Source organism: Chrysochloris asiatica, unplaced genomic scaffold, assembly GCF_000296735.1.
Source record: "Chrysochloris asiatica unplaced genomic scaffold, ChrAsi1.0 scaffold00012, whole genome shotgun sequence".
NCBI lineage: Eukaryota > Metazoa > Chordata > Mammalia > Afrosoricida > Chrysochloridae > Chrysochloris > Chrysochloris asiatica.
In genome coordinates, this window is record NW_006408530.1 from 7,598,377 (window position 1) to 7,614,687 (window position 16,311).

The 16,311-nt window shown below is 38.4% G+C and overlaps 1 protein-coding gene across 1 annotated transcript in view; it reads left to right on the plus strand.

Moving 5' to 3' along the window:
• Positions 1 to 16,311, plus strand: part of NEB (nebulin) — a 261,077-nt gene that overhangs the window by 218,956 nt on the left and 25,810 nt on the right. Inside the window, 8 exon segments of the mRNA XM_006834547.1 lie at positions 6,803 to 6,913; positions 7,037 to 7,141; positions 7,661 to 7,765; positions 9,430 to 9,534; positions 10,920 to 11,030; positions 11,430 to 11,540; positions 12,718 to 12,831; positions 14,046 to 14,150. Coding sequence (XP_006834610.1) covers positions 6,803 to 6,913; positions 7,037 to 7,141; positions 7,661 to 7,765; positions 9,430 to 9,534; positions 10,920 to 11,030; positions 11,430 to 11,540; positions 12,718 to 12,831; positions 14,046 to 14,150 — 867 coding nt within the window.

Sequence of the window (16,311 nt, forward strand, 5' to 3'; positions counted from 1 at the left end):
TACATGTGACAAAAGAAATTAACTCATGAGGTCCTAGTGGAACCTTTCCCCAGGCAGTAAGAATAACATCCCAAGAGTCTAATTCATATTTGAGTAACCTGTGAGAGATTTGTTAACATGCAAGAGACATGAAATTCTAACTTCCAAAATCCAACCAGATGCAGTCACATTAAGTCTTTATTTCAGTATACATATAGTATGTGTCTGGATGCTAACCGCAAGATCAGCAGTTCAAACCCACTAATTGCTCCAAGGAAGAACGATGAGGCTTTCTGCTCCCAAAAAGGTTTACAGCCTTGGGAACCCTGTGTGGGGCCACTATGAGTCAGAATCTACACGATGTCACTGGGTATATAGTGTAGGTCTGGGTTGGAATGGGTTAGGAGGTGGGGTTGTGGATGGAAGTTGTGTGTGACCCGAAGCTCTCAGACTACATGTCTGTGAATAAATAATTATAATTTAGTATAAGTGTTTGCTACAGGGATGCATGTTGTGTTGACAGGAAATACTTCATTCTGGTGGTGGTGGTGGTGTAAATATTTACGGGAGCAGAAAGCCTCATCTTTCTCCCACGGAACCACTGGTAGTTTCGAACTAGCTGAACTTGAGGTTAGCAGCCCGACTTGTAACCACTATGCTACCAGAGCTCCTTATGCTTCATACTAGCAGGTTTCATATTAGAGAAGAATATGGTCTCAGAAATATGTTGCCCAAACATTACACATTTTTCTTGTTATTTTCCAGTTATATAAGTTACTCTCATAGAGGTTTTCAAACTCTAGCTCATAGCCCCGTGATCTGTCACCAGATCTCTCAAAGTGACAAGTTCTGTTCCCTAGAAGTTAAGCTCAAGAATATCTTATTTATCCTCCAATTTAGAGATACTACTTTCTTTTGTTCATTATTTATGTTCTCTAAAGTACTTGGTTAAGGAAATATTTCAGGTAATGTGGTTGCTATATGGACTGACTTCCAGCAGTCTTTCAGAAAATACAAATTAGTAATGGCAAATGAGAACCTCAAAACAAGTTTGGAATTAAGACGAGATAATAGACTGGGATGACTGATTACAAGTTAATATGATCTTTAAAATTTTTTTTCTTTTTAATTTTAAACATAATATGATCTTTTTAACATTTTTTAAATGTTTGTTTTATTTTTAAAGTCTATGTAGTATTTTTATCACAAGTTCATGGAATTTAATAAACATTTGAGAACAAGACATGAAATCACCAACAAAAAACAGTGGAATCTTTAAAATTGATTAACTGTGGTATGACTCTGTAGGATAAGCACTGTACTGCTGATTACAAGATTGATGGTTCAATCCCACCAACCACCCTTTGTAAACTCTGTACAGGGTTTCTGAGTCAGAACAACTGGATGACACTTAACAGCAACAATAAGACCCAATTAAAGAAAATTATTATTATTATTATTTTAATTATACTTAAGGTCATCCCATTAGCAAATCAAAAACAATGGCTTTGAGATTGAAATTTTGATAAAAATTGATTTTGTAAAAACCTAGAGGCTTATATTTCTAGTCATAAAGTGAAAGTTAAGGAGCTCTGGTAGCATAGTGGTTACGAATCGGGCTGTGAACCTCAGGGTCAGCAGTTCGAAACTACCAGCTGTTCCGTGGGAAAAAGATGAGGCTTTCTGCTCCCATAAAGATTTATAGCCTCGGAAACCCTGTACAGGGTCACTATGAGTCAAAATCGACTCCACGGCACATTGCAATAACAAAAGTGAAAGCTATACTGTGGAGAATGGGACTCCATTGGATCCTTTTTATGCATACACCTTCCTACTTAACTTCCATGACTCACCTTCCTGCATTCATTCACTTCCTGTGAAAGACTTGCCTCAAGATTCAGTTTGGGCATCTTCATCCTGTGGCCTTTGAATCAAGAGGATTTAAGCTGCTTGTGGGCTCTTCCCATTCTGACTCTGCTATCTTGCCACATACTGTACGTGAAATATCTCAAAGGCCAAAGGAGAGGGCATGGGCACGGCGCCACATCTTATGACACCCCTATGATGAGGCATCTTAAGAAAATTAATGTGCTCATCAGTGATGTAAAACTGACAGCTGCAAGCAGATATCTCTGTCTTCCTCTTTTTCTCATCTTCCTTGGCCTTGGTCATATGACTGACCAAGTTGCAATCTTTTATGTTGATTTTGTGTTGGAACATGTAGAATGCTGTGGAAATTTGTGAAAGGATCTAATTTTGCACACTATTCTCTTTTCCTGCATGAAACTTTCGCTTTAAAACATGCCACTTGAAAGTGAAAGATAGATTTGGCTTGGAAATAGCCTCTCAATGTACTTTAGGTGGCTGGCAGTGATCAAATTAAAAGAAATGAAAACGGAGACTCTCATTTCCAACGGCACAATGAAAACCTTTGTTTCTCCTGAAAATGTTTATCACTGTTGATATTTAACACATTTCATTCAAGCACACTTTGTGTTAACAGGACTAGACATTTAAAAGAATTTCCACTCAGTTTTTTGATCCTTTGTTTTATAGTCTTGAAAAAAAGAAATGTTCTCTTCACTTAGCCACTTCTTGCATCTTTAGAAATGCCAACATTCAGTTCAATTCCCTGAAAAAGACCAGGAAAATTGGAATGTTACACTCAAATACAATTAAACTTTAAAAGGATAATTATTTTAACACCGCTCTCTTACACAAGGAGCTCTGGAAGCGTAGTGGGTTACAAGTCCAGCTGCTAATCATAAGATCCTCAGTTCAAAACTACCAGCCACTCCACAGGAGAAAGATGAGGCTCCCATGAAAATTTACAAGGAGTCTTGGTGTGGCACTGTGGAATAAGTCACTGGACTACAAGGTCGGTTTGAACCACAAGATCCGCGGTGGTTCAAACTCCCAGCTGCTCCTTGGAAACCCCATACAGGGAGTCGCTATGAGTAGGAACAGACTTGACAGCACATAACAACAACAAACATTTTACCCTATCCAGGGTCACTATGAGTTAGAAACACACCACCACCACCTCTTACACTATGATGGAGAAAGATGAGGCTTTCTGCTCCTACAAAGATTTACAGCCTTAGAAACCCTATACAGGGTCACTATGAGTCGGATTATTGATGTTATGTGCAGTTGAGTCAGTTTAGATTCATAGTGACCCTGTATAAGGTTTCTAAGTAGCGTCTGGTGTGTTTGAACCACCAACATTGTGGTTAGCTGTCCATTGCTTATCCTACAGTGCCACACCAGGACTCTATGAGTTGGATAGTTCTTAACAACAACAACATATCCTACACTACACCCATACCAAAACCATTGCCGTCAAGTCAATTCTAACTCAATGAACCTATAGGGTTGAGGATAACTGTCCCTTGGAGTTTCTGAGACTGTAAGTCTTCATGGAAATAGACAATCTCGTCTTTCTCCTGAGGAGAGGCTGGTGGATTTGAACCACTGGTCTTGCTGCTAAAATAGCTCAATGCCTATTCCACAGAGCCATGTTGTTGTTGTTATTGTTATTAAGTTCTGTAATCACTACGCTACCAGAGTTGATTAAAACAATGGCAAACTCAGAAGTGTCAACATAGTGGAACTGTGTTCCATGGGGTTTTCAAGAGCTGATTTCCTAGAAGTACATCTGCAGGCCTTTCTTCTGAGGTGCCTCTGGGTAGACTGGAACTTTCAACTTTTCAGTTGATTCCAACCCATAGCGATCCTGTAGAGGGTTTCCAAGGAGCAGCTGGTAAGCTTGAACCGCTTTGCAGTCTAGCGCATTAACCCATGGCACCACACCAGGACTCCTCAGAGCCATAGTAAGCCACTCTATGAGTTTGGGGGATTATATAAAACTCTGGTGCTGCTACTTGCTGATACACAGCATTGTACAGTTACTGCTTTGAGTTCCATGACTTAAAAAGGGGAGGAAAAACTATTTATTATTCCTAATGCCAGCATAAAGGTGCTCTGGTAGCATAGTGATTACAAATCAGGCTGCAAACCCCAAGGTCAGCAGTTCAAAACTACCAGCAGCTCCACAGGAGAAAGATGAGGCTTTCCGCTCCCATAAAGATTTACAGCCTCAGAAACCCTGTACAGGGTCCCTAAGAGTCAGAACTGACTCCATGGCACACCACCACCACCACCAATGCCAGCATGTATGTAGTTTTACTATGCGTACTGCCTTGTCCAACACCATTGTAAGAATTCTTGAGGTCCTGAATTCGATGTGTGTACTTATTTTTCAAAATGTAGAAGATGGAAACCCAGAGAGGAAGTGAGAAGACTGCTCCAATTTTGAGGGGAATGCAACTAATGCTAAAGAAAAAAAAATGTTCAATGGGAAACTGATCTGCTCTGTAAACTTTAACCCAAACCACAATAAAATGCTAAAATATAAAAATAAAAACTAGAAGGAAATAAACCCCCAAAAAATGTAGATGATGCAGCCCACTAATAAGAAGGAAAGCACTGAATGCAGGCAGATTTATATAAGTACTTATGCTAGGCTGCATTGGCATGGGAGCTTTTTTGTCCCAGGGTGCTCCCAATTATTCTGAAAAGTTGAAAGTTTCAGTCTACCCAGAGGCACCTCAGAAGGCCTGCAGATGTACTTCTAGGAAATCAGCTCTTGAAAACCCCATGGAACACAGTTTCACTGTGTTGACACATCCGAGTTTGCCATTGTTTTAATCAACTCAATGACTCTTCTTTGGGGCGTGGAATAAGAGAAGGCCTAACTTTTTTTACATTAAAAAGTAAGAAGTTTACATTTACTTGATAGGTCCAGAAAAAATAAACTAAAGTGACACCAATGGACTTGCTTCTCTTTGGAATAAAACATTTCTTCAGAAAAGTGATTTTATTTTCTAAAAGATAGAAGGAGGACTTTTTTTTTTTTTTTTAAGTTTTTATTGTGAACTGAGTGGTAGGTAATTTACTTGGGAGAACATTGGCTTTACACCATCTTTTCATTGCAATGATTACAGTCTCCTCAGTGCATCATCATTCAACAGTATTTGCTTCTATTCGCTCTGGTTTCTTTTTGGAGGGTGGGGCAGAGGGGGAAGGGATGTACAAAAACACTCCTGAATATATAATAATTTAAACAACCAAAGGGCACATTCTGCAAACCTGCCAGAAGGAGGTCTTTTAACATCCTTTGAAAAGAAGTCGATTTTCCCATCCAAAAGGAACCTTTGCGCCTCTGCTTTTCTAATCTGACTCTGTGTGGTTTGCTTTGTTTCTCTGTGTTTCACAGCTCTTGGGATCCTTCCTGTTCTTATGGACTCCTACATCCCTCAGGAAAAGTTTCCTTTCATTCCAGACCCCAGCTCAGGACCTCTGAGCTTCCCTAAAACTTTTCCCATTTCTTTCTTTGGAGAGTGACTTTCCTGTCAAAGAGCCATTCTAACATTTATTTAAATGTTGTTTTCCTACTGGGTTGTGTTTCTACTGCCTCCTTTGTGTGTCTGTCTCAATGTGCCTGCATCATGCTGTTTTGTTCTGCATGCTTATTTTTTCTATGCATATCCACTGTGGATTTATTCAAATTAAATGAGTCTCAATGTGGTGAAAGCCATTTTCTCTGGTGTGGCAGATTTCATTGTTTTTTAGCATTTGAGTAGTCTCATCTCGTGCCTGTTCTTATGGATATGTAAAGTTGCAGGGAATGAAGTACAGTGATGAAGCTTGAGGGCTACAGAGAGACAAATCCGGGTCACTGGATTCTGGCCTGCTAGTTTCGGGCGAATGAATCTTTCCTATTACCAGTAACAGAAACTCTTAAGTTTTCTTGAGATTCAAATAATTAGCTCTTTCAGTTGGCTAACACCTTAAAGTAGCTCAGTTTTCCTTCTTCCTACAGTGAACCACTAGTGGAGTTCTGCTGCTGAACTAAATTCTAGAATACTATTGACAAATGTATCAGTCTGTTTTTCAATAAGGAAATGTTTGTGACTTTTAATTATTCTGCTGACTTGTCTGTATTATAAGCAAAGCATCATTACACATTTCACTTGAGCATAACACTCCTTTTTTATTTATTCATTCACTCATTCAAACACATTCTATGGAGCAACTGTTAGCATCAGGTCTTTATTTTTTTAGCTGAAGTGATTTAGTCCTTTGCGTAATAACCTTACTTTCACATATCCTAAAAACATATTTACTCTTACTTTTCTAACTATTCTAAAGTCTAGTATTTCTTTCTTCTATTCTGGCATCATACTTGAAGCCAAATGGCCTCAAATTCTGGTTCTTTTTCACACAGAAATTACACCATTTTTCGTTCATGCTTTAAAAACTTAAACTTATATAACCAAAGTGCTATTTGTAAATCACAATAAATTCTCCTTATTTAACAGATTTCTTATTATTTCTAACCTTTCTCGATCATTTACAAGCTTTCTGAATTTCTCCCAATAGATCTAAGTGCTTTGGGGTTTGCTACTTAAGAAATCCAAAATGGTCTGAATCAATTAGATTTTATTACTTTTCTGCATTCAGCCTGAGGCCTTTTTCCACTTGTTTTTGTTTTGAATTAAGAAAAAAAGCAGTTACCTCTCATGTCTCTGGAAATATGTAATAATATAAATAATACATAATTTGGTCTTATGATTGCTTGTTATCCCAACATAGCTATTAATAGTGCCCTTTTTACTTGAAGAGTGTCCCTGTTTGGATAATAAATTATATTATTGCCTTATATGTAGCATGGTCTTTGGACTATATATTTTTGCCAATTCCTCAGTCTGCAAATTGATTGATGTTCAGGAATAATTTGGATGTTTCCATTTGCTGTTAGGTTAAATATAGAGAAAATTTCGATAAAGAGAAAGGAAAGACACCAAAATACAATCCAAAAGACAGCCAGCTCTACAAAGTCATGAAAGACGCTAATAATCTCGCAAGTGAGGTATGGTTTTCATTGCCTTCTTCAGCGTTTATTTCAGGGTGAGATATCTTACTATGATCTCCAACAGTGGTTTTCCATTTCCTATATATGGAATCTCTTTTTTTTTTTTTCCTTCATATATAGGTTAAATATAAGGCAGACCTAAAAAAACTTCACAAACCTGTGACTGACATGAAGGAATCCCTAATAATGAATCATGTCTTGAATACAAGCCAACTTGCCAGTTCTGTAAGCTCAATCATTTGTTCCAGAAACTGCTTGTTTTACCCATTTGCAACTAAATTCCTTCCCTGTCTTAACTGCATCGCCTTCTCTGCTACTGATACTCAATTTATAAGAAAGTTCTTGTGTTTAGATGTATCCTTTCAAATTGCAGCATTAATCTCCCAATTCTCCATTGACTATATGCCTAACAGAATGTAATAATACTTCTATTTTTAGAACGTTTAAAGTGGGTTGTGTGTGTGTGTGTGTGTGTGTGTGTGTTTTTAATTAACCAATCCCTTTCTTCCTTCTAAGGACAACTTTGGTATATTGAAGCCATATAACATAAGCATATACCTCTAGTATTAACTGATATACTAACCATATATTTTCAACTTTAAAAAACCTTATTTAATCCACCACTGTTTGCTGTTTTCAGTTTGGTCTTGACAATGCTGCTGTGTAAATGTCTAATCGAAAGAGGAAAAACAGGAATGCTAGCAACATTTTTATTAATTGCCTTTTCTGCCACCTTCCCATCAGTACCAATACAAGAAGAAATATGAGAAAAGTAAAGGCCACTACCACACAATACCTGATAATCTGGAGCAGCTTCATCTAAAAGAGGCCACAGAATTACAGAGCATAGTAAGTGGACGGATTCTGACTTTTTACCTAACACAGATTCATCAACAACATTGACCAATTTCACGGATCCCACAGGATAGTAGTTAGACTTACAGTAGCTGCGTTGAGAAACTGGTTGAAGATGTAATGGTCTTTGAATTTAGTAACACTTTGAAACAATTTTGGATGTTATAAATGATAACAGCATCTACATATATTAGACAAATAGCACATATATACGCAATATATGCTACTCAGTTATTGATAGGGCCTAGAAGTATAAAGATTATGTTACAAGGGGGACAGTGGTACCCCAGTGTACTCCTCAGATCTAAGTCCCACTTTAAGAAGCACTGCAACAAACAAATGGAACTTTTTGGAGAATTTTAATCAGAGAAGTAATATGATCAGATCTACCCCTGAAGATGTGGTGCTATAGGCTAAGTACCCAACCACAAGGTCAGTTTAAACTGCAAAGTCAGTGGTTCAAATTCACCAGCCGCCCCTTAGAAACCTTACACAGGGTTACTATGGTTTGGAACTGATCCGACAGCACTTCACAACAGCAACAACCATTGGAGGAGTCTCTAGGTATTTAATAAGTTCCTAAACGTGTGAGATAATTGAAGACTTTCAGAGGAAAAATCCCACAGGAAACGTTTAGTATCATGTGACTTCCTTGATCACAAATTCAACTTGATTTGTGTCAGCTGTTAACCAAGAGGATTTTTTACTAGAAATGTCCTTATATCATCTGCAAGCAGCATGTGCCCACAATCTCCATTCTGTGACCTTCAAGACCTAATTAGAGCCGGGAGAGCTGAGACTTCAGCATTGTCCTTCAGAGGCTGTGTGTGATTAAGAGGCAACGGCCTGGGCCTCTCGGCCTTTGAATTTCTCCTCTATAAGATATGAACATGGACATCGTCCTCCCATTCCTGGTCACATGTTATCAGGCTAAGGAGATTGCATTTGTGAAAGAACCTTGAGAGATCTTTAAGAATGCCATGTTTTCCATTTTAAATATGTGATCAGTTCTAACCCACAGAGAGTTGTTATAAGCAAAGTTGCTATGTTATCCATTAAATCAAGACCCCAGGTTGCTGATAAATTGTTCTTATAGAAGAAAACCTGGATATTTTTATTAGAAGTATTGACTAATGTTGTTGTTAATATATTCACACTTTGACCAACACTACTGGTGGGTGATTTCCCCCATGTAATTCCTTGCATCGTTGTTTCTTCCAACTGAATTATGCTTTGCAGACAGTAATGTTGTTTTCCCCATAGAAAATCACAAAAAGATACTGGATCTGAAACATAACAGGACTTTTCTTAATGGTGATGAGATGCTTCCCAATTGGGCATAATTGATCCATTAAAAATTACTACCCTTAAACAGGTCTCTTGTGAGCGCAGTGGCTTTATAGGATAAGCACTGGACTGCGAACCACATGGTCTGTGGCTTGAACTCACCAGCTGCTCTGCCAGTGAGAAATGAGGCTTTCTGCTTCAGCAAAGATGTACAGCCTCAGAAACCCCATACAGGGTTGACATGAGTCAGAACCAACAAGACTGCACCCAACAACAGTGGACAATTAGTTGGTTTAGCAACAACAACAAACAGATTTCTATCAAAGAGTTTGACCAGAAAAGAGATTTCTAATAAGACTTTTTGTCACCAGGTGAAATACAAGGAAAAGTATGAAAAGGAACGAGGGAAGCCCATGTTAGACTTTGAAACACCAACATACATCACTGCCAAAGAGTCTCAGCAAATGCAAAGTGGGGTAAGTTCTCCAAAACCACAAAAAGCAACACACAGACATCAAGCTGATGAAACCAAGCACTGCCCCAAAATACAGCTGACCTGCTGCTATACAAAACTGGTAGATGATGGCACCCTTTCACACGTGATCACTTAAATTATTTCCCTCTCAGAAGTCTGATTGTTCAGTTATGAAATATGTCCTAAACAGTAGTTTGTTATCACATCTGTTTTCTTTGAACTATCATTTTCCCAGAATTAGAATAGCAAACAATACCTAAAATGAATCAAATAATTTGAAGTTTTCTTTAATAAAATGAAAAGGAACGTTTATACTGACACACCATTGGCTTTAGAATGCCCTGGCCTTACAAGGATATCCCAAGCCAAACAAAAGAGGATTAGTAATCTTAGTGTTTATCAAGACCCCCAAGAAATAAAAAGTTAAGCATTCTAGTTCCTATTCTAAAGTTGTAAGTAGAGGCATTTTAAATCTCTCTCTCTCTCTTTAAATGTTTACCCTAAATTAGAGAAGAATGGTATCTTATTTAAATCCAAGAAAGTCTGCATTCAGTAAAAAACAGTCTTGATTTTGTTTTATTTCTTTTTGCCTTTCCTCCATGAGGCATATCTCCAAATATAAAAGATAGTTTTTAATAAGAGTAACAGTTTGTGGATCTTTCGGGTGCATAGACTGCCTGATAATCAAAAGTTTAGAATGGTTTCAAATAATTAGTAATTATGGGTAAAGGATCTATAGGAACAGCTTATTCTCTTCTTGCAGATTTTCTATAATGTTTAAATTATATTAAAATAAAAAGTTACAGAAAAGGACTTCCAACGTCTATGCCAAGGCTCTCAAAAATATCCTGATACAGAATTGGAGAGATGGGAGAAGTTGTTGCCCTTTGCCTCAACCATGGACAAACTCAACACATTTCTCTAGACCTCACTATCTACTTTATCTTCTCAGTGATTTAAAAAATAAATCATGTTTATGAAAACTTGGAAAAGGCCAAGTTCGTTTTGGGTACTCTGGCTCCTTTTCCTCTGTTTTTGTTTATTTGCTTTGCTTCATTCATTTATTTATTGCCTTGACTCATCTGTTTCTACTATGAAATGGAATTTTTTGTCACCTTAAGAAAAATAAGGGAAAGTTTGTGGTGTCTTGATGGCCAGTTCCAGCCATAAGGTCCATTAAAGTTTCTCAGCCTCTGCATTTCCTTGGGGCCCTTTACTGTAGACAATAATGTATTTCCAGAACAATCAAATATGTTTGCTTATTAGAAGAACAATGATCAAGTCAAGAGGCCATAAATTAAAAATGTAACTTTTTTCTTCCTAGGATTGAAAATAAACTGTAATAAAGATTCTTTATAACTTGCCTTTCCTTCCTACTCACATTAGAAAGAATATAGGAAAGATTACGAAGAGTCCATTAAAGGCAGAAACCTCACTGGCCTGGAGGTCACACCAGCTTTATTACATGTCAAATATGCCACCAAAATAGCCAGCGAGGTAGTGCCCACTTGCTCTTTTCTTTCCCTCTTCATCCAACTAATTGCACTAATGACCCACATCGGTGTGCTCCTATTACCGTTCTCATACCACCTAACTTTGTGGGTTTCAAGTTGGGTTCACATGTGTTTGTACTACCACCTAATCTATTACTCATGTTCATTCCTTTAATTGAATATCTAATAAAATGTACTCACCTTACTATCTTATTAATTTCCATTTTTTAAACTTGATATTTACTATTAACTGATGAAGCTTATAACCTATCTTTATTTGTATCTCTACTTACTAAACTTAAAGTAATTTAAAATTTGGAAGAATTTTGTTTCTTGGAAATTTATGAAAGAGGAACAATCCAGGTTTTCTTGTCAGTGTTGTTGCTTTTATTCTGTGATATAGAAAGAGTACAGAAAAGATCTAGAAGAAAGCATCCGTGGGAAGGGCCTCACTGAAATGGAAGATACCCCTGACATGCTAAGGGCAAAGAACGCCACTCAAATCCTGAATGAGGTAGGCCCATAGGCAACAATACTTACATAATTAACAGAGAATCTTTGCATCTCCAGCCAAATTATACCGAAAAACTGAAGAGCTCAAAAGAAAGATTTTGCCATTTTAATTCCATATCCAACATGATTATTAACTATTAAATAAGATCTGTCAATTTCTGATGAGTTCTATCGTTAACAGTCTGTTCTTAAATGGTCATCATAACTACTTAGTTATTTCTCTAATATTATTTCATTCAAGCTTGATACATTCACTGTGTTCATTCAGATGAAAATACCACACTGGAGTGCTGTGCTTTTCCTTTTAACCCTAGTTATGTACCAATTTGCTTTATGCTTTAATTTTCTGTGTAGAAAATACTAAAAGTATTCAAAAGGAGTCCATATACTGATTCATGTTGACACAAGTAGATCAGTTTACTAAAGTGGACTTCTGTAGTCACCGTTCCATTCAACAGATGGAACGGTGAAGATGCCCACCTCCTCCAAAACTCTTGGCCATTGAATCAATTGCAACTCATTGTGACCGCATAGGACAGAGTAGACCTGTTCCTTAGCAGTTCCTAAACTATACCTCTTTACAGGAGCAGACAGTTTCATCTTTCTCCTGAGGAGTGGCTGCTGGATTTGAACTGTCAACCTTGCAGTTAGCTACCCAAAGTTTAACCCACTGTGCCATTAGGCTTCTTATGTGAAGGTGCATAGGAGAAAGAAAATACTGCTTGGGGCAACTAAGGTGGCACCTTGTGTGGGTTTACATTCACTACTCATTCTGTACATTTAATAATGGAGGTCCTGATGTGGCACTGCAGGATAATTGCTGGACTGGTAACCTCTAGGTCTATAGTTCAAGCCTACCAGATACACTTTGGAAACCCTATACAGGGTTGCTATGAGTCAGAACAACAACAGAGGTTGAAAGAGCCCTGGTGATCTAGTGGTTAAAGTGCTCAGCTGCCAACCAAAAGGTCAGTGATTCCAACCCACCAGCTGCTCAACAGGAAAAAGATGCAGCGATTGGTTTCTGGGAAGATTTACAGCCTTGGAAACCATCTAGGATAATTCTACTTTGTCCTATAGGGCTGCTAAAAGCCAGAGTCAATTTGATGCCATAGGATTTGGGTTTTTAGAGAATGAAGGTTAAGTAACATTTTTTTTTCTCCCTAATATTTCTATAGAAAGACTATAAGAGAGACCTGGAACTAGAAGTCAAGGGAAGAGGTCTGAATGCGATGGCTAATGAAACTCCAGACTTTATGCGGGCCAGGAATGCCACCGATATCGCCAGTCAGGTCAGTGTTACTGTGCGATGTCAATCTGTCAAGAAAATAGTTGGGGTTACAAAGGCAAAATACTGCCACTCTATTGTCTTACTTGGAGTTCTGGTGTGGCACTGTAGGATAAGCACTGAATTGCTAGCCACAAGGTCAGCAGTTCAAACCCACCAGTCACTCCTTAGAAACCCTCTAGTGTCATTATGAGTTGGAACCAACTTGATGGCTCTTAACAACAATTTCTTTACTTGTTGGTCACTGATAGTCAATTGTAAACAATGACAATCAAGTGTCTTGAACAGACATCAACCTGGTGGAATCCAATGGAAGGACAGGACCCTTATGCAGAGAAGCAGCAACAGATGGAGATGGAGGCAGAGATGTGGACATGGAGAGAGGGAGCAACTGAGGACTCTAGATTCATGGAAAGGGAGGGACTTAGAGCTGGGGTCCAGGAGGCAGGCTTGCAGAATGTGCCGTTTAGTGGTATAAATTATTATATATTCCTGAGTGTTTGAAAAAAAAAAAAGCTAAAATGAAAAATGAATAGAGAAAAATACTGTAAACTGATGGTACATGGAGGGGATTATAATCATTGTAATGAAGCAAAGTATATTATTTGTTGAATGTAAACTGATGATCTGCCCTGTAAATGTTTACTCAAATCAAAACACAAACTTTTTTTTAAAACAAGAAAGGGCAGGGCCCTTTGTCAAGTCTGTTTTTATCTGCCTTTCTGGATCGGTAGCTACTGGGCAGAAGTTGAGGAACCAAACAGCTGCTTACAGGTGGGACTGACCCTGACCTCTTGGCCCTGTTTCTTGGTCAATACCCTCTTCATTTGGCACCCAGAATTCTACATTTAAAATATGTTGGGGTTCTTTCTTTCCTTCCTAAGTTTAGAACTTGGTTTGTAAAGATTCTGCTTTGTCTAATGCTAACTGGTATGTATCTTTTGCTTAATTTTCATTCTCCCAGCTCTTATATCTACAGCCTAAGCTTTACTATCTGTTGATGACCTTTCTCCTTACCCATACCACTGTCTTGACCCCACTAGATAGTAAGCGTCTCAACAACTAGAATCCAATCTAGTCTTCTTTAGTATAATGTTTAAACACAATAGGAAAAATGTCTGGAAAAGAAATACTGATCATCTCTTAATCAAATCATGCCAAGAATTGTTGTACACATTGTAAACATCTACCCAACTGTTAGGTGTTCTTCTTTCGCAGATTAAATATAAGCAATCAGCAGAAATGGAAAAAGCTAATTTCACCTCCGTGGTTGATACTCCAGAGATCATACATGCCCAACAAGTGAAGCACCTTTCAAGCCAGGTAAGCATATTCATACGCATCACTCATACGCTCAGGTTGTGAAGACCAATCCTTAATACCTAAGGATGTTCTTTCAGATCACTGCTTTGTCCAATAAAAAGTAAGGGATTCCTCTATTATGTGTGTTTGAGCTAGAGCTAAGATTTTTACATCAAAATTAAAATGAATTCAAAAACTTTTACATAATACAAGTCACAAGTAATGAATTCATAGTTTAACATGTCAAGTGTGATAATGTGGATATAAGATTTATGTACAAATCTGGAAGAAACAAAGTAGAGAAACCAAACTGAACCCCCCAATCTGTTTAATGAGATTGAGGTTTTATTATCAACAGTATCCCCATAATTTAACCCAATTCCTCCATTGATGGGTGACCCTACCTCTTATTAAAAGTACTGAAATGAAGAAAAGTAGGATATTCTTCATGTATCAGGATATGCCTTATTTGTTTTCATCTTCAGTGATTTCTGGTGCCTTTTAAGTGTTCGATTATTAGCCAGAAAGGTTAATGGTTGAAACCCACCAAATTCTTATGAAAACAGGCCTAGTGATCCAACTCTGAGAGGTCACAGCCTTGAAAAATCCGTGGCTAACAGTTCTACTCTACACAAGTGGAATCACCGTGAGTCAGAACCCACTAACCAGCAACTAATAAGAAACTGCAGGCCTGGGCTTTAATACAAACAGTGGTGAGCTGACTTAAATATTCAGGATACTAAATTCAGTCCTGGTGTGGCACTGTAGAATAACACTGGACCACAAGATCAGTTTGAGCCATAAGGTCAGTTGTTCAAACCCACCTGTTGTCGCTCCTTGGAAATTCTACACGGGGTGGCTGTGAGTTGGAACTGACTCAAGGGCACCTAACAACAACAAATTCAGAATTCTCCATAAGTCACAGAGTATGGGCTTTCTTCTCTCAGGAAACCCTGAGCTCCACATACAAATTCATCACTTTTCTTGCAGTGACTGCCAACCAGTTGAGGTGGCTTTTGCTTAATCTTAAATGTTAAAAAAAAAAAAAAAAAAAAAGAAAGAAAGAAAAGGATTGGTTCCGTTCTTCATGCAGGACAATGAGACCTATTTCCCTAACATTTACATAACTATGAAGAATCTCTCAGGGGATTTTTTTCCTGAACAAGGAGCCTGTGCTGCAGGGACCCTCCCTTTCCTTCAGGAAATAGGGGGTGGAGGGCAGAACAATCTTGGCTCTATCGGTTTCCTGTAGTTGCTGTTAAATGCCATTTCAACTCATTATGACCCTGTATAGCGTTTCCAAGGAGCAACTGGTGGGTTTGAACCTCTGACCTTGCAGTTTGCAGTCTAGTGTTTATCCTATAAGTACTACAGGACTCTGGTTTCCTGTTAGATGAGCAAAATCTACACTGAAATCTCTTGTTAATTGAAACCGTTCCTTTTTTTTAAGAAATTAAAATTTTGAATACTTATGAGTGTAATTCATACTCGATAAAATTTGGATAGATAGACATAAGAAAGGGAGAAGGAAAGAAGGGAGCGAGGGAAAACAGGAGGTGGTGAGGAGAGGGAAGAATGGGAGAAAGAACAAATAGTGATAAAGTAGCCCATCTCTTTCCGTAACTCTTGTCCCTTTACACCAGAACTTCTCAGAAAAGGGGAGGGGGGGGATTGGAGTTACATAAAGGTGAAAAGGCATTGTAACAAATGATAAATGAAAAATAAGGGCTCTAAGAACAAATATTCTGCAGCACAGAATAACTGGAGACAACTCGTTCAGTCTGGGAGATTTACCCGTGTAGTTGTCTAGGGGGAACAGCTGCCCCTGTGGACATGGGCTCTGGCTGGGAAAACACAAGGAAAAGGGATCACTTGTTGAGAAGCAATCCTTGGCTGGTCAGTTCTGAACTGGTTGCTTACAGTGGCAGCCCCAGGTTTGTCTGTTTAGAAAAGTCCCCTGTGTGTGTTCTGGAAACCCCTTCTGAGCCTGTCTAGCTGCTCAGTCCTGCAGCCCTGAACCCCAGCCACACCTGCTAATAGTTCATCGAAATCTTAATGTTACTAAGTCCTGCTCTTAAACCACTTCTCTCCTCCTGCCTTTGGAATACTCTGTTTCCTGACTAAATGATTCCATCCAGTTCAGTGAAGCGTATAGCCATACTAGGTACCTCCATCTCCCTGC